Source organism: Heterocephalus glaber, unplaced genomic scaffold, assembly GCF_053883595.1.
Source record: "Heterocephalus glaber isolate CG9 unplaced genomic scaffold, H.glaber_assembly_v1.0 deba00001613, whole genome shotgun sequence".
NCBI classification, from domain to species: Eukaryota; Metazoa; Chordata; class Mammalia; order Rodentia; family Bathyergidae; genus Heterocephalus; species Heterocephalus glaber.
Window position 1 is genome coordinate 28,376,892 of NW_028258384.1, and position 27,530 is coordinate 28,404,421.

The 27,530-nt window shown below is 38.3% G+C and overlaps 1 protein-coding gene and 1 pseudogene across 3 annotated transcripts; both read left to right on the plus strand.

The window, feature by feature from the left end:
• Positions 1 to 4,201: 4,201 nt before the first annotated feature.
• On the plus strand, positions 4,202 to 6,168 carry LOC101708556 (transcription elongation factor A protein-like 3). 3 transcript variants are annotated; one of them, XM_013068422.3, is made up of 3 exons: positions 4,202 to 4,363; positions 4,950 to 5,021; positions 5,302 to 6,168. In XM_013068422.3, exon 3 carries the CDS (start codon positions 5,329 to 5,331, stop codon positions 5,929 to 5,931), a length of 603 nt encoding a protein of 200 aa, XP_012923876.1. In that variant the 5' UTR covers positions 4,202 to 4,363; positions 4,950 to 5,021; positions 5,302 to 5,328; the 3' UTR covers positions 5,932 to 6,168. The 3 variants fall into 3 exon arrangements, with proteins under 3 accessions (XP_012923876.1, XP_012923877.1, XP_004872611.1); XM_013068423.3 differs by having other exon boundaries at positions 4,229 to 4,342; XM_004872554.4 differs by having other exon boundaries at positions 4,249 to 4,448.
• Positions 6,169 to 13,831: 7,663 nt separating this feature from the next.
• The window catches only part of LOC110347207 (ras-related protein Rab-22A pseudogene), a 37,949-nt pseudogene continuing 24,250 nt past the window's right edge, over positions 13,832 to 27,530 (plus strand).

Sequence of the window (27,530 nt, forward strand, 5' to 3'; positions counted from 1 at the left end):
ATGACAATCTCTACCTTTTAATTGATGTATTTAGATTGTTTGGATTTAATAAATTCTTGAAATACAATGGTTTGTCTGTTGTTTTATTTTTTCTTTTACATTTGTTCCCTGTATTTTCATTTCTCTGCTTTTTCCCCCTGCTTTCCTATGGTTTACATGAACAAATTTTAGATCTATTTTTATTTATCTTTAGTGCTTTTTGTATCTATTTGTATAGACTTTTTTGATAATGGTACAACAAAATATTTTATATATGTATCATTGCTATTGTTGACATTTTGCCTATCTGAGTAAAGTGTCGAAACTTTATCATGCTTTAAGCCTCTTTATTCTCCACTAATTACATATAATTATCCTAAGTATTTTCTCCACATATATTGGGGTCCATATCAAATAATGTTATGCTTTTTTGCTTCATCTCTCAAGCATAAATTATAAATCTCAAGGAAAGTTTTAAAATATACCCACTCTGTTTGGTTTCATGTTTTATTCTTGCTTCCTATTTTTAAAGATTTTTTTATCAGTTCCTTTCTATAAACACCAATTAACCATTGTTTTAGGGTATATTATTTCAGGCCATGCTATGGTTTACAACAAAAATGACCCCAAAACTCTCCTGGGCTCAGAAGTGGTGTTTTGGTGAGGTGGTTAAATCATGGAGGATACTGGACTCATTGGTAGATTCATTCACTGGTGAGTTCAGCAACTGAGTGTGCTGTTAGGGAGTGAGGTAACTAATCCAGTACTGCAGGAACAAGGACTCACTCCCAAGACAGGGCGTTAATCTCTTCATGAAAGTGGCTCCTTTATGATCCCCAAACCACTTAAAGGCCCTGCCACCTCTCATTGACCAAGCCTCCACATGAGTTTTGGTGGGAGTGAACGATATGCAAACCATAGTGATGCCCAACAATTCAACACAATTCTGACTCTAACAATCCAGAGTTAGCATCAGTCTCCAGAGGGTGAACAGCTCAGTCCTTTTACCAGATGAGGTCCTAAAGAAGAGATGGAGACCTCAAATCACCCCACCCATGGGTAGGTTGTAGGTTTGCTGACTACTGACACAGGAAAAGAATTTTCAAGATACATCAGTAAAGCATAAAAAGGTTTATTAGGCAAAAATATTAAAAGACACATACTCAGAATAGAGTGCAGGCAGTCAAAAGAGGTGCATTATAGTCTAGGGTTGGGGGGTTTTATGTAGTCTTGAGAGTGTCTTCAAATTGGGTCACCTAAGATGTGTATTCCTATTATCTATGGGGTTATCCTTTTAGTGGGCTATGTTACAATTCAAACCATTTACCTGTGTTTGAAACTTGGATATGCTGCCTATTAATAATATTGCTGCTTTCTTGAAGATCGAGGACTATGGGGAAAGGGGCAAATTACAGATGAAAATCATTGGTCCAAGCCCAATTTACAGGCTTACTGTAATTTTAAGACCTTTAAGAATATTTTTGAAGTGGAATTTTTTTTTACCCTTCCTGGAAGGGTGAAAAGCTTGTGTAACTTTTGAGTCATGAAGCTGAAGTTTTAAAAGTACAATTTTAAAATTACAATTTTTCTTGTCTCCTTTCTACCTATCTTTATTTCTTCTATTCTACCTGAAGTTCTTGATGACTCCTCCCATGCCATGTCTTAATTGCAAGTCCTGAGCCATCTGTATTTCCTTCTGATCAACTGACTGATCATAGGAGTCCCATGATGTTCAATAATTTGCTCCAATGTCTCATAGAACCCAGGAAGATGTTTGACTTATACTCACCTGTTTATTATAAAGGATACAACTGAGAAACATCTAAATGAAAAAGACACATAGGGTAAGATATAGCTGCAAAGTGGTGATGAGCTTCTGTGTCTTCTTTGGATATATTACCTTCCCAGCAAATCAAATGTATTCACCAAGTCTAAAGCTTATTAGATAACATTTGTAAGGGGTTTCCATGGTAATTCCATTGCTTGGGCATGACTGTTACATTGTTGACTGTTGAGTAATTGAATTATTTCTACACTTCCACTCTCCTTTCAGAAGGTCTAGGAACAACACTGAAAGTTCTAAACCTTTTAATCACATGAATAGTTCCTCTGACAATTGGCTTCCATACTGAATCTATCTAGGACCCACTAAAAATCACCTTATTTAAGAAATCCCAAAAGATTGAGAAGCTCTGTATTAAGTACAGAGTACAGTTAGCAAACATATCTCTTATCGTATCACTCAATGGTTTTTTTATTTATTATACAGTATAAATCTACATTATATTTTATTGCTGGGAATAATTATTTAATTTTCCATTAAGAAACAAAGTGCATATTAAATAGCAAGTTAAGTCACATTTAATTTTCTAAGAAAGTAGATGTTAAACATTTAACTTGCAAAAATTTTTTGTTGACATTTAGTATGCATCAAGAGAACTGTAGTGATAGTATTAACTTCATGAAATCCAAAATCTATAAATCTGCTGAAATACTTACATATATTTCACAAAGTAGTAATTACTTTAAGAAATAAGTGTCAACATGTAATATGCAAATGAAGTAGTGCCGACTTCACATTCTATGAATAAAATTAATTTAGAAAAATTTATATTTAATGTAATTTAAGTATTGTATACTGTATTTCAATTCTAAGTTTTTGTGGGCATGTTTAAAAATAGGGGTGATAGTTATTAGGCTCTATTAGCAAAGAATATACCAATTATTGATGGCAACTTAATATCATTAGAATATTTAAAAATATAATCAGCTAATTCTAACAATGATTTGATAATATTTTCATGAAATAATATCATTTGGGGGAAGTTTATATTAATGACAGAGAATGCTCAGCCTTGAGCATTTGAATTCACAAATAGCACTGTGAATTCAGTTAAAAGTTCAATATTACTGTACAGATAAAATTTTTTGTTATGTGATGATGATGTGAATACAGTTTGTTGAAGCAAGACATTGTAGGAAGATAAATGTTTTATTAAATTCAGAAAAATATAACAGAACTAAAATCAGAATTGTTTATGCTGCACACAAAATTCATAATTGTGCAAACAGGATGTTTTTGGTAAATCAAAATAAAAACTGGTTTCTTGTACTTACAGACATAAACACGTTATGCACACATATACACATAAATGTATGCACACAGAAAATCCACATATGTGTATATAGGTATGTTTGCATATGTGTACCTGTGTATTTGTATATATATATGTGTATATATATATATATATACACATATATATAGTGACACTACACTGTAAAAGTACAATATTAGTGATTTTCTAGATTTGAGGTTTGGGTGATGAGAAAGAGAAAGCCAGGGGAAGAGAAGGGGAGTAGGGAAGGAAAAGAAAGGAAGGGAAAGGAAAGGAAAGGAAAGGAAAGGAAAGGAAAGGAAAGGAAAGGAAAGGAAAGGAAAGGAAAGGAAAGGGGACAAGACAAACGAGACTCATAAGAGTGCGCTGTGAAACAAGGGTTATGAATCTGTTCATCTGAGGTCCACATTCAAACATGTTTTAATGCTTTCTACATTAGCTGTCTCACACTCTCCTTCCATGAAAACAGATCAAATGTTAGAGGGTAAGTTTCAAGTGTAGAGAAAGGCCAAAATTGTTGGCCAATAGGAAGTTGGTGAAATTGGTTTGGGGGTACAGACTTTCAGATCCCTAAGTCATCCAGTCAGCTATGTCCCACAGACAGTTGGCAAGGAAGGCCTGAGAATTGGGGAGGGAACAGTGTGGCTATGAAGAGTCATTGGTATTTAGAGAGAAACTAAAGACATCACCCAGGGAGAGAAAAATACATGAACCCAAGAAGCTAAGGATAGAAGCCCTGGGAATATTGCCTCTTATGTTATCTGCTCAGGTTCCTAGCAGGCACCATCACCAAGATCAGGGTTTGGACAGGGCTACGTTTGAATTTGGCTATGAGATTCAAAAGCTGAGCATTCTTGGCAACGTGGGGTACCGTGTAGGAACTGCCATCACAGTGAAAACAGGCATCTGAGAGGGATGCTGTGAGAAGGTGCTGTGAAACATTCCTGGTAAAGCACCTGGAGTCAAGAAACCTGACCCTCCTCCTCTGCTTTGTGATGCCACTCCCCTTTGTCATTCCCCAACTATCCTCAGGTCCCCGGTTCCCACAGGATAGGTGGGATACTGAGGTGGGTGTTGGGGATATCAAGATCCGGTGACGCGGTGCTCACGTGACTAGCTTGGCGATTACGTGGGAACCAGCCCCCCTCCCCCCGCCTGCCAACCCTGCAGTCTGGTCCTGGAGCCCGCGCCCACTCCGAACGAGTTCCCTGAGCAGCCTGTACTCCGGGAAGCCGGAAGAGGCACAGGTCTGTCCTCGGTTTTTGCAGGTCAGTGTGAAGGCGGTGGGCGCTGCCGGCAGGCAGACCAGGAGCAGAAGTGGAGGTGGGGAGCAGCAGCATCCCACAGAAACTGGTAGGGAACGTTGAGCTGGATCAGTCAGATCGGCTAGGAGAGGGCGCAATTTGAGCTGGGGTGGAGGTGAGGTTGGGGGTTGAGTGGGGGGATGGTAAAGGGAAAGAGGGAAGACCTCACAGCAATCCTCTGGATTTTTGACCCCCCCCACACATTCCTCCATCCATTTTAGAGCAAGCAAAGGGAGAAATGCCCCGCAGTGCGACACTGAAACCTAGACTCATAAAAATAACCCTCCTTTTTCACTATGCATCTATGGGGACAAATGGACCTGGACAAAAAGGGGGTGGGGGCGGAGGCAAGTTGTCTCCTGGGACCAAATGTAGTTTGGAAAGGTCTTGGTTTGGTGGCCAAATCCTGAAAAGAAATGGCGACTGGGGTGCAGAAGGAGTGGGTGATGGAGGGAAATGGCTGTGAGAAGGGCCTGGATTCAGGAAAGGCACTGGAGCCCTGTGAGCTCTCTGAGCATGCAGCCCCTGTTCCTCTGACCTGTGTCTGTAGGTCTGCACATTTGTTGTGGCCAGGCTCTGTGAAGACTGAAAAGAAGGAGCCACCTGCCCAGGATCCCTGCAGGTCAGTGGAAGGGCTGCAGCATGCACAAGGATCCAGAGGGTTGAGAGTGCAGAGGGAACTGCCTCCCTCCACCCCCAGGCCTGGGTAGAATCTGGGGCCTTGTTTTGTGTGAGAGGAATATGGGGTGAGTGGAGGGCAGAAGGCACACCTGGAGGCTGGGCCAGCTTAGAAGAACCATCATGAGGGAGATGCAAGTTTGTTTTGGACCTGGGTTTCGCGTCTGTGTCCTCAGTCTCTCATATCTCCTCTTCGTTTCCTCTTCCCTCCACCCTACCCCCAGGACAGGAACAGGAGGGGAAATCTCGACATGAAAAAACTCTGCAGTGAAAATGAAGGAAAACCAGAAAAGGAAGGAAAGGCAGAAGACAAAATAGAGCCCGAAGATGAAGGGAAGACCGAAAAGGAAGAAAAGCCTGACCATGAGGGGAAGCCAGCACATGAGGGGAAGCTGGAGGGTGAAGGAGAGCCAGATGTAGAGAGACAAGGGGACGATGAGGGCAAGGCTGAAATACAGAGCAAGTTGGGGGATGAGGGCAAGCCACAGGGTGAGGGTGTGTTAGAATCCCAGGCACAGCCAGCCAGCAAGCAGTTGCCTGCTGAAAAGCACCTGGCAGAAGGTTATGTGCCCCGCAAAGCAAAAAGAAAAACTGATAGGGGGACTGAGGATTCCCCCAAAGACTCTCAGGAGAATATACAGGACAGCCATTTGAGCAGAGAGGAGATGATGAGAGAGTTCACAGATGTGTCAAAAGGTCAGGAAGAGCTAAGGAAAAAACAGAGGATAAATAATTTTTACTGGATGCAAAGAGAGCTATTGGATGCATACCCCCCAAGGAGCCCAAGAGGTGTCAGGGGAATGAGAGGTGGAGGTAAGGGCCAAAGAGGCTTGCCCGATATCCCATACCTTTAATGCGTTTGGCCTTTTATTCTGACTTCTCTGATGAGAATACTGCTGGCCCTGCTTCCCTTGGTAGATACTTGCCAGGCCCTGTACTTTAACCTTAAGCTATTACTTTGCTTTAGGTGTCACTGTCCTTCCCACCTACTGCATTTTGTCTTTTAGTACTGGATTTTCTCCCATGTGCATGGAAGAGATGTTCATGGTATGTTGTAAAATAACAATAAAAAAGCAGTTTGCAGAACCACATATACAGTATCAGCCCACTTTTGTAAACTTGTAAATATGCTTACATAATGCAACTGTGTACAAGAAGACTCTGAACTTACATGTACTAAAAAGTAGGCAGTAGTTATTCCTACACAGTGACTAAGAAGAACAGGTCTCACACTTAAAAATGACACTGACTACCTGTTGGTGAAGTACTTCTATGCCATTCCTCTTCTGGTGTTCCTACTGTGCATTTTCCCTAGATGTATCTAAATCAGTGGGGACTGCTTGCCCTTTTTTCTGGGTTCTCAGCCATCCTGTGGCTCCTCTATGTGTGGTTCTTTTTTTTTTCAGCACTGGGGATTGAACCCAAGGTTTCTGCAGCAGGTTAAATCCTCAGCCTTTTCAAAATTTTTATTTTGAGACGTCTCACTAAGTGGCTAAGTTTCCAATGGCTAGGCTAGAATTTATGGTCATCTTGCCTCAGCCTAAAAGTGTCGAGATTAGAGGTGTGCACCACCATGTCAAGCTGTCCTCTTGTTCTGCTTTTTAAATTTTTTTCCCTCTAATGTCCACCTTTTCCTAATTAATATGGATTACATTTGCCATAATCATAATCTTAAAAAGGTAAAGCCAGAAAACAATTGAACTGTTGAGGGAGCTTATGATAGCATTAAAGACACCTACAGTTTTTGTTGTCACAATGAAAAATAAGTAAAAATCACATTTCCTCTTGAACTCATAGCTAGAGGACTCAGCCTGTCAACTACAGATCCATTGCTGTAAGGGTTAGTATTTTCATCTTGAAATGAGGATCATAGTTGTCTTCTTACAGGATTGCCTAGCAGATCAAACGGCATGCTAAGTATATGAGTTGTGGTGTAAACTAGTCTCCACCAGGTACTTGGGAAGAGTGACTACTTGGGAGTAGGTACTTGAGAGTAGCAGAATCACAGATGGAATCAGACACTTGAGGGAGGGATAATGAAAGTCTCATTTGGGCCCATGAATAAGTCCAGGTAGCTAACAGATACCACTCTGCCCTGTATATTTCCATGTGTACTAGGCACAGTGCCTTTACTGCTAGGCCCTGCACCATTTACTGCTAGGGCTTTATAGTGGCTAAAACCATGTCAATTTCTCTGTATCACTGGTGAGCCAATGTTCATCACCCTTAGCCCCAGTAAAAGTGGATAGAATCCTCTCATCACTTAGGAGCTACTGTCACCAGTTACCTGTGGGTGTCACTCTTGTGCTGCTTGGGCCCTAGTAAAAATCTTCCAGATTCTTTTGCAGAAAAATGACCACTTATATATATTTTGTTGATGCATTTGTGTGTTTTACAAACCTAAATAATGTCAAAAATTTCAGACATAGGGCCGGAATTTAGCTCAGTGCTGCCACCTCCTGCCTTGCAAGCACAAGGTCCCGAGTTCAATCCCTGGTACCAAAAAACAAAAACAAAACTCAACCGAAAAAAAAAAAAATTCACACATTGCAGCCTAGGCCAGAAAAAAGTATCTTTGATAGTGGCTGTTCTCATGTGTTACTCAGTGTGTTGTTCTCATGTGTTACTATCTTGTCTGCAAAACTCTTCCCAGGAAACTGTCATTAGGCCCCACCTTATCAGCTAGCAGACCCACCAACACATTTGAGTTTTAAATCCTTACTGGTGAACATGTGTTCCATAGAGCAGCTGCATCAGCAGTAACTGAAAGCTAATTAGAAATTTTAAAAAAGTATCCCAGGCTTTTAACAAGATCCCAAGCTGTCTGAAGAAACCTTGAGAAGTCTGAGAAACCCCTGCTTAAGAGAGAGTCTTTTCAGGTTTCCCACCTTCGCCTTCACATGAAATATGTACATGAAGGGATAATATATACAAGATACACATCACAGATTATTAAATAGACCCATGCTTGTCAAAATACAGTTATTCTCTTATGCAAAGTTGATCTTAAAATCAATTCAATGGTTCAAGACCTACAACTTTTAAAGAAATGAGATATAATAGAGTCCAATAGAGCCAAATATGAAAGATCAAATTACATTGCAAATAGGATGAATATTGTCTTGTGAAAAATGTTTTAGTTGCGCATGCATGCATGTGTGCGTCTTAAGAGTTGTGATAAATTTATTTCTAACTGAGGATTGTGATAAAAAAATTGAGAAATACTGCATTGGACCCTTTGAATCCTTAAGAATAGTTATCCATTTCACACATGTATTTCTAGTGCTCAGTACAAATATCTGAGAAGTACTAGGTACTTAGTAAAAGTGTAAATAATAATTATTAAGTTAGGAACCACAAATTCTTCTCTAAGTTTAGCCCCTATCTACACAAATAACCTTGGACAAATTATTTAGCAGTTTATTTACAATTCAAAAAGGGGATTCAAAAAGGGAATCATGACCTTCACAGGTTGGACAGGAACTGCTCTAATTCAGACATAGCAAGGTAGGCCAAGAAAACTGTCATTGTGAATGAATACATTCCCAGCAGCACCAAGAAGAGCTCCTAGGCTGCAGTGTGTGGAACTTCTCAACCTCAGGAAGACAGGCTCTGCAACTTGGAACTAACCAGTTCTGGAATCTGTGCAATAAACAAACCCAGTAGAAGGTTCTATACAGGTTACAGGAGCCCAGCTTCACAAAGGAAAAAAAAGTATTTCTGACAGGGTTGAAGCCCAGAAGATCAGGGGCAGCCCTGGAGGAGTTGCAGTTAAACACATACCTGCAGATTACCATGCTCCACTTAGGGTAACAGAAACAGGGCCTTGGATTTTAGAAATAATATATGTCATTTTGGTTTTGTGTTTAGGCTCCATATGGTTTCTAGTTTTGAATGGTATGGAGAGCAAGAAAAAATCCACAGTATGTCCACACTTGTAGCTCAAGCTTCTCTAACACTGCAGTCTCTTGATCCTGAAGATGCAACAGTATTGTGTATACGTTTGGCATAGAGGCTTTGTAAAGCCTCTTGGAAAGCGCCAATAGCAAAATTAAACTATTCAGTCCTAGGGTTGTAGTAATTGAATCCTTTAAAGTCCTCTTCGGTTTCATAATAGGAATTATGATAAGGGGATGTAGAATGCCCAGGTAAGGGAGATGATGAAGTGGAAATGGAAGGACTAGTAGTAGGGGTCCTGGGTGTACCTTTAGAAAAGAATACTGTTAGTGTAGTTTGTTTTGTCATTTTCTTTTTTGCTTCTTTATGACAGTATCATAAAAGTTCACTCATTTGCCATTCCACTTTTGTGAACCGTGCAACATTTGGAATTATAGCCTGTAGTTCTAACATAACTGCATTCACTTTTGAGAACACACTACAGACAGTGTACTGTAGACAGTATACTCACTGAGAATTCTATGGAGTTTCGCACATAGAATTGAATACAGAAGTACAAGAAGCCACCAGAAGGCTGCAAGGCTCCTTGTGTTCCAGCTTCCAAAATCCTAGTGGCAAGTCATAAATCTGAGCGGTGGGTGGTATGTCTGAACAGCACACCTTGGTCATAAGTCTGAACAGTCCTTAAACAGGTAGGCTGTCAAATGAGGAATATCTGTATGTCATTCTCAGCGGGGTGCTTTCTTGCAGCCCTTGTTCAGGTCTGGTTTTCTCTGGCTTTCTGGCTTTCCATCCTGTTTTGCTTTGTTTTGTTTCCCATTAAGTTTATTGGTACATTTTAGGTATAAAATACAGTTACATTCATCATTGGGATCTTGTACCATTACATGAGTATCTTGGTTCTTATATTTTCCCCTTCTCTTGCCCTCCCTTCACCCCTCCAGCCTTCCCTATTTACAGAGAATTTGTTTTCATCTTTTTTCTTTTCTCATATTTTTTCTTTTCCCTTTTTTCCTTTTCCCTACCCCTCCCACTTCCCCTGCTCCTTTAGACCTTTTCTTTCTGTTACACAATATCAGTTATACATTTTTTAAATTACAATATTAAGATCTAGGAGACATTGCCACAGACTTTACAGAATTTAAAAGGATATAGAAAGCATATTACAAAAATCTTTTTTGAAATAAATTCGACAACTTCTAAGAAGTACCTTGGAAGACAAATTAATGAAACTAACTCTGGAGGAAATATAAAATTTGAATAGCACCTATTAAAGAAAGTATATTCCTAGCTTGAAAAACCTACCTATATGACAGCAGCAGGCTCATATACATTTTAACTGATAAATTATATCAAACATTTAAAGCAGAAACAAAAGGGAACACTTCTCCCCTCATTTTAGGAAATCAACATTGTGTTAATCCTAAAACCAGATAAAGAAAATAGAAGAAAAAACTATGGACATAGATAGAAATTTGTTTAAGAAAACAAACTATTAGAAGTCAGATCTGGCAGTATGTAGAAAGTGGTTTTGTTATAGGGAGGGCAGTGTTGGTTCAGCATTGGAAGATCCACCCCCAAAAGTCATCGTTTTAACGGATTTCCATCCTGTTTTGCTTTTGTATCACTCTTGGATTTTACCACTTCATTTGGTTTCTGCTCATCATTTTCCTTCCCCTGGCTTTCTGGCTTTCATTCCTCTTTTGTCTCTGCCTCACTCTCTGACTATTCCTTATCCTTTAGTATTTCCTCATCTTTTGTCGTTCCCTAATTTTCCAGCATTTCCTTCACTTCTGGAGTACAAGTTTCTGGATTTCTCTCATCCTGTAGCTTTTCTCTCTTTCTCATTTTTCCTTGGTTTGAAGGCATTCTATCATTTTTCATTGTGGAGTTTTTCCATGTTGAGATTTCCCCTTCTTTTCCTGTCCTAGGGTTAGGGGTGAAGGGAAAAGGAGACATAGGACATTGAGGAGACAGGGTTGGAACCTAGGTCCAGACAGGACTTACATCTCCCTTCTGAGGATTCCCCTAAACTGGCCTGGCCTCCAGGTGTGCCTTCTGCCCTCCCACTCACACCACATTCCTCCTGTCACTGAGAGCCAACAAGTCCCTGGTGTGCCCTGTCCCTCAGTATGGCAAGATGTGTGCACTATACATGGTGAGGGGTGGGCATTTTGGGCCCCACATTCTGCCCAGGCTTGGGATGCCAAGGCAGTGCTCTATAGTCTCAACCCTCTGGGTCCTTGTGCATGGTGCCACCCTTCCACTGACCTCCTGGGAACCTGGGTAAGTTGCTTCTTTTTTTCTAGGCCTCACAGAGCGCTGACACAACAGATGTGCACAACTCCAGGCACACAGGACATTGGGCAGGGGTTGCACAGTCAGTGGGCTCCCAGGGACTTGGGTCCCTTTACTAAATATGGGCCCTTCTCACTGACCTTTCCCTCTGCCACCCCCTCCTCCCACACCCCAGATGCCATTTCTTTTCAGGATTTGGCCACCAGATTAGGATGCCTTCCAAACTACATTTAGTCCCAGAAAACAACCAGCCCCCTTTCCACCTCCCCCTTTCTGTCCAGATCAATTTATCTCCATAGATGCAAAATGTAAGTGAAAGGAGATTTTATTTCCACAATGAGTTTATGTTTACCTTTGCACTGCCCCACACCTGTTTTGAAATGGACAGAGGGATGAGGGGAGTCTTTTTTTTTCTAATAATCTTAATACATTAAAAACATATAAACTAGTAAGAAAGCGTTTCTAAATCATCCAAAAATATGAAGAGAAACATAAAAAGTGCATTATCTTCATTAATATCAAAAGCATTTCTAATAAAAAATTAGTAATGACTTAACCATAGAGTATTAAATTACTAAAATAAGTCATGGTTTATTTTTCAATTAAGTGCCATAAATTCATTAATTTGGGGAGGAGGGAGTACAAGTAGGGATTGAATCCAGACCTTTGCACTGAACTATATCCCTAGCCCTTTTTCACTTTTTATTTTGAGGCAGAGTCTATCCAAGTTGTCCAGCTTGGGGTTGAACTTGTGATCCTCCGGTCTCAGCATCCCAGAGTGTTGGGATTATAGGCATGTGCCACCATGCCTAACTTCATTCAATGTTTTTAAGTTTAATGACTTGAGAAAATAGTATAGTTTTAAGTTAAACTTTAAATAAAAATGCACTGAGTGCTTCTCCCAACACTATCACAATGTTAAATTAAAGACTCTAATCCAAGCACACGCTTGTAATCCCAGCACTTGGAAGGCTGAGGCAGGAGGATCATTGTGAGTTCAAGGCCAGCCTAGGCTACATAGGAAATTCAAGGCCAGTATGAACTACATAAGTGAGACTCTATCTCAAACAAAGAATATAATTCAAATAATCTCCTCCTCTGCTCCCAGAATACCCTTCTCTACTCCAAGCCATCCTTCCATACCTCCCTGATGAGGTACTTTTCTGCCACCATAATCTGCTCTCTACCCTGCCCTTCCTGTGTTGCTGGGCTTCTCCAAGCAAATACTTCTCTACTCATCAGTCCTTGATAGAAGACATTTTAAACTGTCCAAACAACTTTTTCCCCAATACTTAGCACCATTTTCTCTGCTACTCCACCTCTTTTAGGACATTTACCTGTTTTTCCAACCCCTATCTCCATCAGTAAAAACCTCCTTTCTTTCCTGCACATGATGAGCAAATATTTCTTGTTCAAATGCTATTTAAATGAATGTTCTAAAAGTATAAATCCAATTTTAATAAAGGAAATCAAATTACTGAGTTCAACTTTAGCTGGATTATAGGACGCATTCATTTTCTTCTCTACACTATCCTTTTTCTTCCATATCCAAATGCATATCATGTAGACTTTGATAATAAAACAAAACTATACTTTCTTCTCCATTTTAACTAGCTCCTAGCTCCACATTAGAGATATGGATGCTTGAACAGGGATAATAAATAAAACTCAGTTGTATGATTTCCCTATGTTTTGGAAAATGTTTAAGAATTATGGTAGGTCTGGCCCCAACAAGTAGCCATTTAATAAAAAGTTCTCTTTTCTGGAACTAAACATTAGCATGTAACACAAAATTAAACCATGTCTCAAAAATCAATCTGCGATTTGTGTGCCAACTGAACAATTTACACATTAATTCATAATACAGTCTGTCCAGAGAACTTGCAGTACAATTTCACAAAGTTGGTTGCATTTGTCTCTTCACTAATGGCCAGCCCGATGCATAGCATGTTTAGCTACAAACAACGCTGCTGACTCTCCCTGCAACATTTTCATGGCTTACCAGTAGATCTGTCCACAGTTCTCAGGTCTACCAAGGGAGTGGTTCAACTCTTCTTTGATGTAATTCATCCAGACATCAGAATCTACAGACCCAAACTCTCTCAAAGCCTGGGATGAGGGGAGTCTTAAAGGCAGATGGTCACTGTGGGATTCCCTCCCTTACTTTCTCTCTCCCCTCCCTATCCCTATCCTGTGCTGCTAAGGGATATTGCTGCCATGAACCTCCACCTCTGCCAGGAGTCCACTGGCAGCATTCAATTTCCTCCTGACTTACTGGGTCTTGAGACATGCCTGCCCCTTCTTGGGCTTCCAGAAGACCCCTTTACCATTCCCCTGCTGCTTATCAGCTCTGAAAACTGATCCTAGGAACCAACTACAAGGCCACGGGGCAAGAAGGCAGGAACACAGCTCAGGTTGGTCCCCAGCCAGTCATGTGAGAATGGCATCACCCAAATTTACATGACCTCCTTGCACTACTTCCTCCCAGGGGAACTAAGAAGTTGTGAAAGTAGGTGCTATCACACAGCAGAGAAGGAAGGTAAAGTTTCCTGGCCTAAGATGCTTTACCTGGAGCATCTCATAGCATCTTCCCACAACATCTCTCTGATTCTGGTCTTCACCAACTATGACCACCATTCAGAGAAGGTACCCCACTTTGCCAAGAGTTTCTCACTTTTGAACCCCATAACCACTTTCAAAGCCAGCTCTGCCTGACTTGCTGGTGGTGCCTGCCAGGAATCCCAGTGGCCACCCAAGTGGCATTGTTCCCAGGGGTCACATTATTTTCTCACCCTGGGTGACCTCATTGGTGCACTCTAAATTATAGTGACTCCTCAATCCCCATCTCCATGTTATTGCCTCCCCTTATCTCAGTCCTTTCCTGCATGAATGACCCTTAGGGACATTCTATATAATCAATGCTTATTGGAACACAAGTCTATGTATAACAAAATTATTTCACCACCAACTTTCTTCTTGTCATCTCTTTTGGCCTCTGTCCTCACTTCAGATAACCTCGAACATATGACCTGTTTTCAATGAAGGAGAATGTCAGACAGCTAACACAGAAAGCATTAAACTATTTTAATATGGACTTTGGATGCAACTTCATCATCACTCTTCATTCAATAGTCACCTATGATTGACTCCTTGTTCTTTCATTCATTTTCCTCTTTCACTCCCTTTCTCTTTCTTTCCTTTATGTTCACATTTATAAAAACACCATCTAATCTAAAGAATTAGAAAATTTCCAGTATTGTAGTTGTTACAATGTAGTGCTATATTTTGTGGATTTGACAAGATTTCAATAACATGTCTTTTAAAAAATCCCTTTGAATTTATCCTGTTTGGAATTCATTGAATTCTTGAATACATAAATTAGGTCTTATTTCAATTTTGATTAATTTTCAGCCATTAGTTAAAATTATTTTCTGCCCCTCCTTGGAGACCTATGTGTTTCTTGAGATCTGTTAATGTTTCCTCGTTCTTTCTGTTTCCTGCACCTTACCCTGGATAATCTAAACTGACCTACCTTAAAGTTCATTCTTTTTTAAATTGCTGTTATATCTCTCCAGTGAGCTTTTCATTTCAGTTCAATAACTGAATTCAATACTTTTTAGCTCCAGAACCTATTTATTTTATGATTTCTATTTCTATACTTTAGTCTCTGCTGATATTCTGTATATGGTGAGACACTGTTTCCCTTTCTTTTGTCCTTTTTTATGGTTTTCTTTAGTGTTTTAAGAATATTTAAGATATTTGATTAAAAATCTTTGTCTATTGTATATAGGGAAGGGTGGAGGGTGTCCCGGCCCGCGGGTAAGTCAACGGAGACCCTAGAGGGGGAGCGAGAATGACAAAGGACAGGGGACACGAGAGATGGAGACAAGACAGGTTTCTGATCAAGTCTCGTTTATTGCGGAAGCTGCTACAACATATATACCGTAGGGCTAGAGGGGAGGAGCAAGAGGAGGGTACTGGGGCTACTTCCTTGTTGCCGAGTAGATTTGCAGCAGGCCCAGATATGCCCGTAAAAGGCACTTAAGAATTCTAGGGGCGGGGCAAGGCCCCCACAGGAGGGGATGAAGGGAGGGCAGGGGAATGGGGAAAAAATAACAACCAAGATACATCATGTAAAGGTACAAGATCCCAATGATGAATGTAACTGTACTGTATACCTAAAATGTACCAATGAAGTTAATGGAAAAAAAATCTTTGTCTAGTTGGTACAATACATAGATTTCCTAAGGATAGTTTCCAATAATTTATTTCCTTTCCTGTGCTTCTGTAGAGCCTGAAGATCAGCGCAAATATGAAGCTTGTGTATTCCCTGGTCTTTTCTGAATATGTGCCATTCTTGACATATATATCCTTCCTGATTCTCCAGCATATGAGGGATTTTATTATTAAATAATGCCCTAACCTTTCATCTCCACCAGATACACTTCATTTTTTCATTTATTTACTCTTTTGGAATGCTGTGGATAGAGCATGCTATGCTCTCTCAGTGCCTTGAGCATTCTATGCAGGTGTTACCAATGAGCTACACCCCAGCCCATATGTGAGAGTTTTTAAAAGTGTTTGTTCCCCCATAGATGTCTTTTACAAAACTCTTCCTTCCCAGAGTTCTCAGCCTGTTTATGGTGACCTGAGTGTTGTCCTAGCTCCACACTGCTGTGGCCAGTACCTGGTACTTTAAATGCTTTTGCCAAAAAGCCAACCAGAAAGTCAATTCACCCTTATCCTAAGAGTGCTCCCTGGCTGGTATAATAAAGAAGAGTCTCAGTGCTGGTCCTTGAGGAACTTCTAGGATGGCCACAACCTACAACCACAAGTCTATGAGAATAAGTACAAATCCCAAAACGATGGTATTAGCAATCTAAACCAAGAAAATTGGCTGCCTTCAGCAGATTACTGACAATCTGGGGAATGGCAGGTAGGCAATTTAAAATTTCTCACCACAAAGAAGCAGCTTCTTTTTGAAGTTTCTCTCTGGTTGATGTAAATTTTACTGCATTCTAGAGTTCTGAGAATGTTGGTGTGTGACAGACCTGTCTAGCTCACTGTTTGCATATTATGGAGCCTTGGAATTCTATACTCTGACATTTTCTGTGATGGCACCTGTCTTTCTGTCTCTTTTAAAGTCAGTTTGGTTATTTGCATCTTTCTTGGAATTTTCCCATTTCATTTATCTTGTCTTATTTGGTGTCAAGCAGTTGTCATAGTATTACTTTATAATCTGTTTTTTATCAGTAGGGTTAAGGCTGATGTTCCCTCTCTTATTCCAGATTTTAACAATTTCAATCTTCAGCTTTCTTTCTTGGTCTAGCTAAAGTTTTGTCAATTTTAAAAAATATATATATTTCCAATGACTCAACTTTGAGTTTTATTAATATTTTATTTTTTCTCTCATTTGCTTCCACTATAATCTTTACCTCCTTCTTCTTTCTGATTTCTTTGATTTAACTTTATCCTCTTTTTATAGGTTTTTAAGGTGGAAGTCCAGGTTTTTGGTGTGAGATTTTCATTTCTTTAGTGCAAGCATTTACAGATACACATTTTCACTGAGGCACTGCTTAACTATATCACATAAGTTTTGAAAAATTTTATTTTTTTCAAAGTAAATTCTAATTTATTTCATGTTCCTCTGGTTAAATTGGGAATATACTGTTTAATTTCCATGTAGTTATAAGATTTTCAGATTTATTTGAATTTTTATTACTACTTTAATTCTATCGTGATAAAGAATCACAAATATAAATTGTCCTGTATATTTCAATTTTAATTTGTATGTTTCAACCCCTTTAGCTGTATATAGAATTTCATTATGGATTACATTTAATGCATTTTTGTTCCTCTATTTCTCTGTTATTGTTTCCTTTTTAAAAAGATATTATTAGTGTGTCATTTTAATTCTTTTGTTTCTTTTACAAGATTTTCTGGATTATTTTCCTACTGGGTACCATAGGGATTAAAATTAACATCTTAAAACAATTACTTTTATTAATTTTGAGCTAGATTCAATGAGATACAGTAAGTTTCCTCTAATATATACCTCCATCCTCTCTTTTGTGTTATTATTGTCCTAGAAATTACACCTTTAGCCATGATAAACCCATAAACACTATTTCATAATTGTTTATGGTGTTTTCTTTTAAATCAAGTAGGCAAGAAGTTACAAATCATATATATATATATATATATATATATATATATATATATATATATATATATATGGTTTGTGTTAATTTCTTGTTGGTGCTATAACAATTAAATGAACTCAGTGGCTTTAAGGAACAGAAATTTATTCTCTTATAGTGCTAGAGGTCACAAATTTGAAATATTGTAGTTTATTGGGATGTAATCAAGTGATCAGTAGGGCTATAATGCCTCTAGAAGCTTTAGAGAAGAATACATTTCTTTACTTTTTCTAACTTCTATTTAATTTTTTATTCATCTTTATATTTATTCATTATTTGTTTGATACAGGGTTTCTTCATTTCCCTTTTATTCCATTCAGGCGGCAAGCCAGTTGGTTGCTGTCACTCACTCCCAGTAAATCCAGTAAATCACAGCAAATCTTCAGTAAATCCCTTCAGCCATACCCAGAACTATACTGATCTAATTTATTGGGAGTTGCTGAATCAAGTTGACATAATCAGTTGGCTGTCACACAGGGTCTCACTAGGTTGTCCAGGCTGTCCTTGAATTCCTGCAATCAAGTGATTCTTCTACTTCAACCTGCTGAGTGCCTGGGACTACAGGCCTGTGCCATTGGGCCCAGCTGCCTTTTTCAACTTCTTCAGCTGAATTTGTTGTGTTACTTGGCTTATGTCCTCTCCCATAACTGTCAAATCCATCAGCAGAGTAGCTTCCAATGTCTCTGCGATTCCATCATCACATTGTTTTCTTCTTCTTGTTCATCTGAATTCCCTGTCACCCTCTTATAAGAATACTTATAGCTAGGTGTGGTGGCACAAGCCTGTAATGCCAGCACAGCTCTGGGAGTCTGAGACAAGAGGATCACACATTCAGGCCCAGCCTGGGCAATTTAACAATTTAGATGGACCCTCTCTCAAAATATCAAAATAAAAAATGAAAAAGAGCAGGGTATGTAGCTCAGTGTGGAGGCTCTGATTTCAATCTGCTATAACTCTCTACCAAAATAAATAAATTTTAAAAAACTAACGATTACAGTTAGGATCTGCCCAGATAATCCAAGATAAAGTCTTAATCTCAAGATTCTGAATTTAGTCCCATCTTCAGCCTCTTTTTCCATAAAAGGTAATGTTCAGAGGTTCCCAATGTATGGGCATGCATATATTTTAGGGCACAATCACAGATCCTACCACACTTTTATATTTACCTATTTAGTTACCTAACCAGTGATCTTTATTTCCTCATGTGGATTCAAATTGCCATCTACTGCCTTCTAATTTCAGTCTGAAGGATTTGTTAGTAGTTCTTCTAGTTAAACAGTATGTTAGTGTTTGTTTTTGTGGGAGTGTATTAATTTGTACTTAAAATTTTAAAGATAATTTGCTAGATAAGAAATCTTGTTATCATTCTTTTGCTCTCAATACTCTGAAAACGGCATTATACTGTCTTCTGGTTTCCATTACTTCTGATAAGAAGTCAAGTTAAATTAGCATTTTTCATCAAATTTGAAAGTTTCTGTCATTATTTTAAATATATATTCCTGCTACATATTTTCTCATCAATTTATGTAATTCCCACTGTGTCTATATTAGTATGCTTGATACTATCCCAAGATATTCCTTGTCTCTTCATATTTTTATTCATTTTTTGGTTCTTCAGATTCATTATACCATTTGTCTGTCTTCAAGCTCACTGATATTTCTTCAGCCACATAAAGTTCATTACTGAGTTACTCTCACGAATATTTCACCTTAATTGTTTTTTATTCAGTAGGGGGAAAATGGTCTTTTCAACAAATGGTGATAAGAAAATTGTATATCCACATGCCAAAGACTGAAGTTCAACCTTTACCAAACACAATTTAGAAAAAGTAAGTCAACATGGCTCAAAGACTTTGATGTATGAACTAACACTATGAAAATATTAGAAGAAATAATAGAGGGAATCTTGATGACATTGGATCTGGCTATGTCTTGGGGTTTTTTTGATATGGCACTCAAAATTTAGGAGCAAAAAAATAATAATTTTGACTTCATCAAAATGAAATACTTTTGTGCATCAAAGGATACTGTCAAGAGAATAAAAGGGCCACCAGTGGAATAGGAGAAAATATTTACAAATATATATCTGCTAAGATATTGATATCAGGAATAATAAAGAACTCACTGGTAACATCAAAAATCCTCCCCAAACCTAACTTACAATAGGCAAAGAAATTGTGTAAATATTTCTACAAATAATATATACAAATGACCAATAAACAAATGATAAGAAGCTCAACATCACTAATCATTAAAAGCAAATCAAAACTACACTGCACACCCTTAGGATGGCTATTACCATAAAAATAAGTAAGTGTTGTTGATTGAGGCTTTGGATAAATTGGAACATTTGCCACTTCTGGTGGGAGTTTAAAATGATGTAGGCACGATGAAAAACATTACAATATTTACTCAAAAGTGAATATAAAAATATAATACATTCCTTTAACTTCGGTTTATATACTGAAAATAACTGAAAACAGGGACTCAAACATATATATTTGGACATGCGCAATCATAGCAGTATTATTGACAATAATCAAAAGATGGAAGCAATTGAAGTGTCCATCAACAGATGAATGCTTAAACAATATGTGATATATATGTATGATAGAATTCAGGTTTAATTTCAGGACTCAGGAGGCTGAGGCAGGAGAATTGTTGTGAGTTCAAGGCCAACCTGAACTACGCAGCCAGACCCTGTCTCCAAAAGTAAGAAAGAAAGAAAGGGAAAAAAAAGAAAGAAAGAAAGAAAGAAAGAAAGAAAGAAGAAAGAAGGAAGGAAGGAAGGAATTTTAGTTAAAGAAGAAATGAAATTCTAAATGCTATAATGTGGGTAAACCTTGAAACCTTTACACTAGCTAAAAGAATCCAGATATTAATGGGAAAATGCTGTATGATTCTACTTATACGAGGTACCTAGACTAGTCAAATTAATATAGACAAAAAAAATCAAACTGTAATTACCAGAGACTTTCAAGAGGGGGAAATGGGCAATGGAGAGCTATATATATATATATATATATATATATGTATGTATGTATGTATGTGTATATATATATATATATATATATATATATATATATATATTTTTTTTTTTTTTTGTACCGGGGATCGAACTCAGGTCCTTGCACTTGCGCACCAGGCAGAGAAACCACTGAGCTGAATCCCCTGCCCTGGAGAGTTATATTTTAATGGGTAGAGAATTTTGGTTTGGGACTGGTGAAAAATTTTTGTAGACAGATATTGATGTGATTCCACAACATTGTAAGTGTGCATAATGCTACTAAACTGTATATTCATAAATGGCTAAAATGTCAATTTTGTTTTGTGTATATATTTTCACAATAAAAATCCACAGAGTTAAACATTTTAAAGTGAAGAATAAGTGACATTTAGTACTTGCACAAAATATTTCCATCATCCTAAAGTAAAATTCATCACCTACAAAGCAGTTTGTGCGCTTTACCCTCTCCACTAATCTTTGGAAAAGATCAATGCATATTATATCTTGCATTATAGTCGATTACAGTGTCATAATTCAAAACAAAATACCATACACTGGATGATTTAAATAAGAAAAATTAATTTTTTTTAACTTCTGGGAATTGAAAGTCCATGACAAAGTTGGCAATAGAGCTGGTTTCTCTTGATGACCTTTTTTTTTTTTCTTAAATTCTTTTATTGGCACATTTTAGGTATACAACACATTTACATTTCTCATTGGGAACATGAACCTTTACATGATGCATCTTGGTTCTTATTTTTTCCGCATTCCTAGCCCTCCCTTCACCCCCTCAACCCTGCCCTACTTCCAAAGACTTTACTTCCATTTTTTCCATTTCTCATCATTTTTCCTTTCCCTTCTTTCCTTTTCCCTGCCCCTCCCACTACCTCTACCCCTTTGGACCTTTTCTTCCTATTTTGCATTATCGATTATTCATTCTAATCATTGGTACATTTTAGGTATACAATATAATGACATTCATCATTGGAAATTTGCACCTTTACATAGTCTCTCTTGGTTCTTATTTTTCACCTTTGCCCAGCCCTCCCTTCAACCCCTCCATCCCTCCCTATTTGCAAAGATTTTGTTTCCATTTTTCCATTTTATCATATTAATTCCATTCCCTTCTTTCCTTTCCCCTACCCCTCCCACTTCCCCTTCCCCTTTGCCCCTTTTCTTCCTATTTCACATTATCTATTATACCTTTTAGTCCTAATTTGCACTTTCAGTTTCTCACACCAGAGAAACTATTCAGTATTTATACATGTGTATCTTATTTATTTCACTTAAGAGTATTGCCTCAATGTGCATCCATTTAGGTATAAAGGTCTCTAATTTCTCATTTTTTATGGCTGAGTAGTACTCCATTTTATATAAAAACCACCACATTTTCTTTATCCAGTCTCCAGTTGATGGGCATTTGGGCTGTTTCTAAGTTTTAGCTATCACAAACTGTGCTGCTTAGAACATGGGTGGACATACATCGCTGTGGTATGATTCTTTTCATTCTTTGGGGAAGATTCCCAGCTGGGGAATAGCTGGGTCAAATGGGACTTCCAGTCTTAGTTCTTTGAGGTATCTCCATACTGATTTCCACAGTGGTTGCACCAGTCTACACTCTCACCAGCAGTGGAGCAGGGTTCCTCTTTCCCCACAGACCCACCAGCATTTGTTATTCATTGATTTCATGATAGTAGCCATTCTTTCTGGAGTGAGGTGGAATCTCAGTGTTGTTTTCATTTGCATCTCTTGAATGACCAGTGATGCTGAACATTTTTTCATGTATTTATTTGCTATTTCTACTTCTTTGTCTGAGAAATGTCTGTTCATTTCAGATGCCCATTTTTGGATTGGGTCTTTAAATTGGAGAGGTCTGATCTTTTTAAGTTCTTTATAGATTCTAGATAGTAGACCTTTGTCTGAGGAAAAGCAGGTGAAGATTTTATCCCACATTGTGGGTTATCTCTTCACACTGCTGGTGGTTTCTCTTGCTGTGCAGAAGCTTTTTAATAAGAGGAGATCCCACTTGTTGATTGTTTGTGCTAGTTCATGGGCAACTGAGCTTTTGTTCATAAAATCTTTTCCTACACCAATGTCTTCAAGAGTTCTACCTAACCTCTGTTTCAGCTGGTTCAGTGTTTCTATTTTAATATTTAGATCTTTAATCCATTTCAATTTTAGTTTAGTGCATGGTGAGAGATATAGGGCTAGTTTTAATCTTTGGCAAGTTGAAGCCCAATTTTTCCAGCACCATTTATTACAGAGGCTATCTTTCCTCCAGTGAGGGTGTTTGGCTCCTTTATCGAAGATGAGATGGCTGAGGGTGTCTGGCATTATTTCTGCATCTTCTAATCTGTTCCACTGGTCCTCGGGTCTATTTCTTTGCCAGTACCATGCTGTTTTTATCACAGTAGCTTTGTAGTAGAGTTGCAGGTTGGGGATTGTGACACCCACTGCCATGTCCCTGTTACTTAGGATTGCTTTTGCTGTTCTGGGTCTCTTCTTCTTCCAAATGAATTTTTGGATTGTTTTCTCAAGGTCCATGAAGTATGCTGCTGAGATCTCAATTGGAATTGCATTGAATCTATATAGCAGTTTTGGAAGTATGGCCATTTTCACTATATTAATCCTTCCTACCCAAGAGCAGAGGATGTCTGTCCATTTTCTGATATCATCTTCAATCTCTCTTTTCAGGGTGCTGTAGTTTTCAGAGAAGAGGTCTTTGAATTCTTTCGTTAGGTTGATTCCCAGGTATTTCAGTTTTTTGGATGCTATTGTGAAAGGAATTATTTACCCTATTTCTCTGTCAGTGAGTCTGTTATTCATGTAGAGGAAAGCTATTGCTTTTCATGTGTTGACCTTGTATCCAGCTACTTGACTGAATTTGGTTATTAAGTCTAGAAGACTTTTGGTGGAGTTCTTGGGGTCTTCTATATAGAGTATCATGTCATCTGCAAATAATGACAATTTGACTGCTTCATTTCCTATCTTTATTCCTTTTATTTCTTTCTCTTGTCTAATTGCTGTGTCTAATGTTTCCAAAACTATATTGAATAAGAATGGTGATATTGGACATCCTTGTCTTGTTCCTGATTTTAGAGTGAAGGATTTCGAGTTTTGACCATTTAGTATGATACTGGCTGTTGGTTTTTCTAGATGGCTTTTATCAGTTTGGGGTAAAGAGCATCTGTTCCAATTTTTGTAGGGTTTTTATCATAAATGTGTGTTGGATTTTGTCAAATGCTTTTCCTGCATCCATGGAAACAATCCTATGGTTTTTGTCCTTGGCTCTGTTGATATAGTGTATTACATTGATTGATTTGCATATGCTGAAACATCCCTGAATACCTGGGATGAATCCCACTTGATCAGGGTGTATGGTCTTCTTGATGATCTTCTGCATTCTGTTTGCCAGTATCTTATTAAGGATTTTTGCATCTATGTTCATTAGTGAGATTGACCTATAGTTCTCCTTTTCATTTGGCTCTTTCTCTGCTTTGGGGATCAAGGTGATGCTTGCTTCCAGGAATCAATTTGGCAGTATTGTTTCCCTTTCAATTTCATTGAAGAGTTTAAGCAGTAGTGGCAGTAGTTTCTCTCTAAATATCTTGTAGAATTCAGCAGTGAAACCATCAGGGCCCGGGATTTTCTTAGCTGATAAGGTTTTTATTACATTTTTGATTTCATTGTTTGATATTGAGTTTTTTAGAATTTCTAGGTCTTCATTGTTCAACTTTGGTAATTCATATGTATCTAGGAATCTGTCCATTTCTTCTGTGTTGTCCATCTTATTGTCGTATAGGTTCTGGAAGTAGGTATTGATGATCCTCTTGATTTCTGCTAGGTCTGTTGTAATTTCAGCCTTTTGATTCCTAATTGCATGGATTTAGGCCTTTTCTTTGCTTTTTCTGATAATTTTGGCTAAGGTTTGTCAATTTTGTTGATTCTTTTGAAGAACCAACTCTTGGCTTCATTGATTTTTTTGTATCATTCTCTTAGTCTCCATTGCATTGATTTCTCCTTTGATCTTTATAATTTCCTCCCTTATATGAGCTTTGTGTTTGCCCTGCTCTTCTTTTTCCAGAAGCTTGAGGTTCAGCATCAGGTGTTTAATTGAGCTCGTTCTTTTTTCCTAATATGCATATGCACTGCTATGAATTTCCTTTGTAAGACTGCTTTCATTGCTTCCCATAGATTCCAATATGTTGTATTGTCATTGTCATTTAATTGAAGGAACTGTCTGATTTCTTCTTTAATTTCCTCTGTGACCCATTGGTTATTCAGAAGTCTGTTGTTCAATTTCCATGTGTTTATGAAATTTTTCCTGTTTCTTTTGCTATGAATCTCTAATTTCATCGCTCTATGGTCTGATAATATACAGGGGATAACTTCAATTCCTTTGCATTTCCTTAAACATGTCCTATGTGTGAGTATGTGGTCTATTTTGGAGAATGGCCCATGTGCAGCTGAGAAGAATGTGTATTCTGATTTTGTGGGGTGGAGAACTCTGTAAATATCTGTTAAGTTCATTTGTTCAAGAGTTCGATTGAGTTCTAGTATTTCATTACTTATTTTTAGTCTAGTTGATCTATCTATTTGTGACAGTGGGGTATTGAGGTTCCCCACTACAATTATATTAGTGCATATATGACTTTTCATGTCCATTAGTATTTGTTTTATGTAGTTGTGGGCACTAGTATTTGGTGCATAGATATGATTGTCATCTCTTCCTGTGGAATTGTTCCCATTGAAAGGATGGTTAGAACTGAAACATATTGACTTGCCATTTCCATGACTTTTTCTTTTTGTTGGGTTCTCCCCCTTTGCATTTAATTTCTTGTCACGCCAGATGGGTTCATTCTGCTTTGCTTCCTGGGGTTATGATCCTCAGTGTCTGTTCCTAGGATATTGTGTAAAATTTTTTGGAGTGCTGGTTTGGTATTCACAAAGTTCCTAAGGTGTTCTTTATCATGAAAGTATCTTATTTCTCCATCCATTTTGAAAGCTAGTTTTGGAGGGTACATCAATCTGAGTTGGAGGCTGTTTTCTTTTAGGGCTTGGAATATGTCACTCCAAGCTCTTCTTGCCTTGATGGTTTGTGTTGAGAAGTCTGCTGTGATTCTGATGGGCTTTCCTTTGTATGTGATTTGTTTCTTTTCTCTAACTGCTTGTAGAACTTTATTCTTCTGTTGAGTTTCTGGAATCTTAACAATTATATGCCTATGTGTAGATTTTTTTTCTATCGAGGCTATTTGGAGTCCTATATGCCTCACTTATCTGTATGTCAAGCTCTTTTCCCCTCCTTGGGAAGTTTTCTGCCAATACTTCTGTAAAAAGTTTTTTATGTCATCCGCACTCTCTCCTTTTTCTTCTTTGACTCCAATCAGTCTTATGTTATTGTTCTTTGCATCGTCTAGCAGCTACTGGATTGATTTCTCCTGTTCCCTTACAATTTTGAAGCAATTTTTCTTTTCCTGGTCACTAATTGCAATCTTATCTTCTATATCTGAAGTTCTGTCCTCACATTGGTTCATTCTGCTGTGTAGACTTTCAATGGAGTTTTTCATCTCCTGGAAATCTATTTCCATCTGTTTTATGGATTCCATTTGTTTCTTATGTTGGGATTCCATCATGCTCCTCAGCTCCTCTCTAGATTTATTAATCATATCTTGCATTAGGGGCACAATTTCTCCTGTTATCTGAGAAATTATTTCTGATTTCATTTTTTCCAGATCCCCTTTTGTTGCCAGTTCAGTGGGTCCAGGTGGTTGAGTATCAGAGTGTTCCATCTCATTTCCCTTTGGGATTGCTGTAGGTGATCTGGAAGTGTGGTTTTGAGACTTATTTACATGTCTGTTCATTTTGACCCTGGGTGGGGGGGTACGGTGCTGTTGACGCCCGCGCGGCTCACCTCCTCTGAGCTGGGAGAGGTGGGACAGTGGCTCAGAAGCCCCTTCTTCTGGGCCAGGAGCAGTGGGATAGATGGTGGCCCAAAAGCCCCTTCCTCTGGGCTGGGAGTGGTGGAATGGATGGTGGCCAGGAAGCCCCTTCCTCTCAGCCAGGAGCAGTGGGACAGTCGCTCAGAAGCCCCTAACGCTGGGCTGGGAGCGGCGGGACAGACAGTGGCCTGGAAGCCCCTTCCTCTGGGCCGGGCTTCTTGATGTCCTTTTATATTTCTTCATGCTTTTTTTCCTTGCTTGCCAATAGATGGCTTCTATTGTGTTCTCACATAACCATTTCTTTTTCTTGTGAGCACAGTCCTAATGTTTATACTTTGTTATTTTTTTAGATGGCAAGTAAAAATTATATATATTTATGATACACGACATGATAATTTGATATATGTACACATTGTGGAAAGGCTGAATCGGGCTATTTATCATATGTATTAAATCACCACTGTTCTACTGAGAACACTTAAGTCTACTTTCAGCAATGTTCAAGAATATAATACTTCATTAAATACATAAATTATTTTATTAATTGAGTCACTATGATGTTCAGTCAATCTCTTCAGTGTCTAACTGAAATTTTGTGTCTTTTACCAACATTTCTTACATCCTCCAACCCCAGCAACCAGTCATCACTTTACTCTCTCTTTCTATGAGTTTTAGTTTTTTAGATTCTACATATATGTGAAAGCATGCAGGATTTGTTTTTATGGTCCTGACATATTTTACTGTAAAAAATAAAAATATTTTCTGTGGTATGGGGGATACTGGGGGTTTGAACAAAGAGACTTTGGATGGTGCTACATCCCTAGCCTTTTCTTATATTTTGAGGCTTGTTTGCTTAAAGTTGTTCAATTGCCCTGACTGGGCTTGAATTTACTTTTTTAAAATTAATTTTATTGGTATATTTGAGGTATGCAATGTAGTGACATTCAGCATTGGAAATTTGTACCTTTACATAATCTCCTTTGGTTCTTGTTTTTCCCCCTTCACCTGCCCTGCCTTCAAACCCTCCACCCCTCCCTATTTATGAAGATTTTGTTTCCATTTTTTCATTTTCTCACTTTAATTCCATCCCCTTTATTCCTTTCCGCTACCCC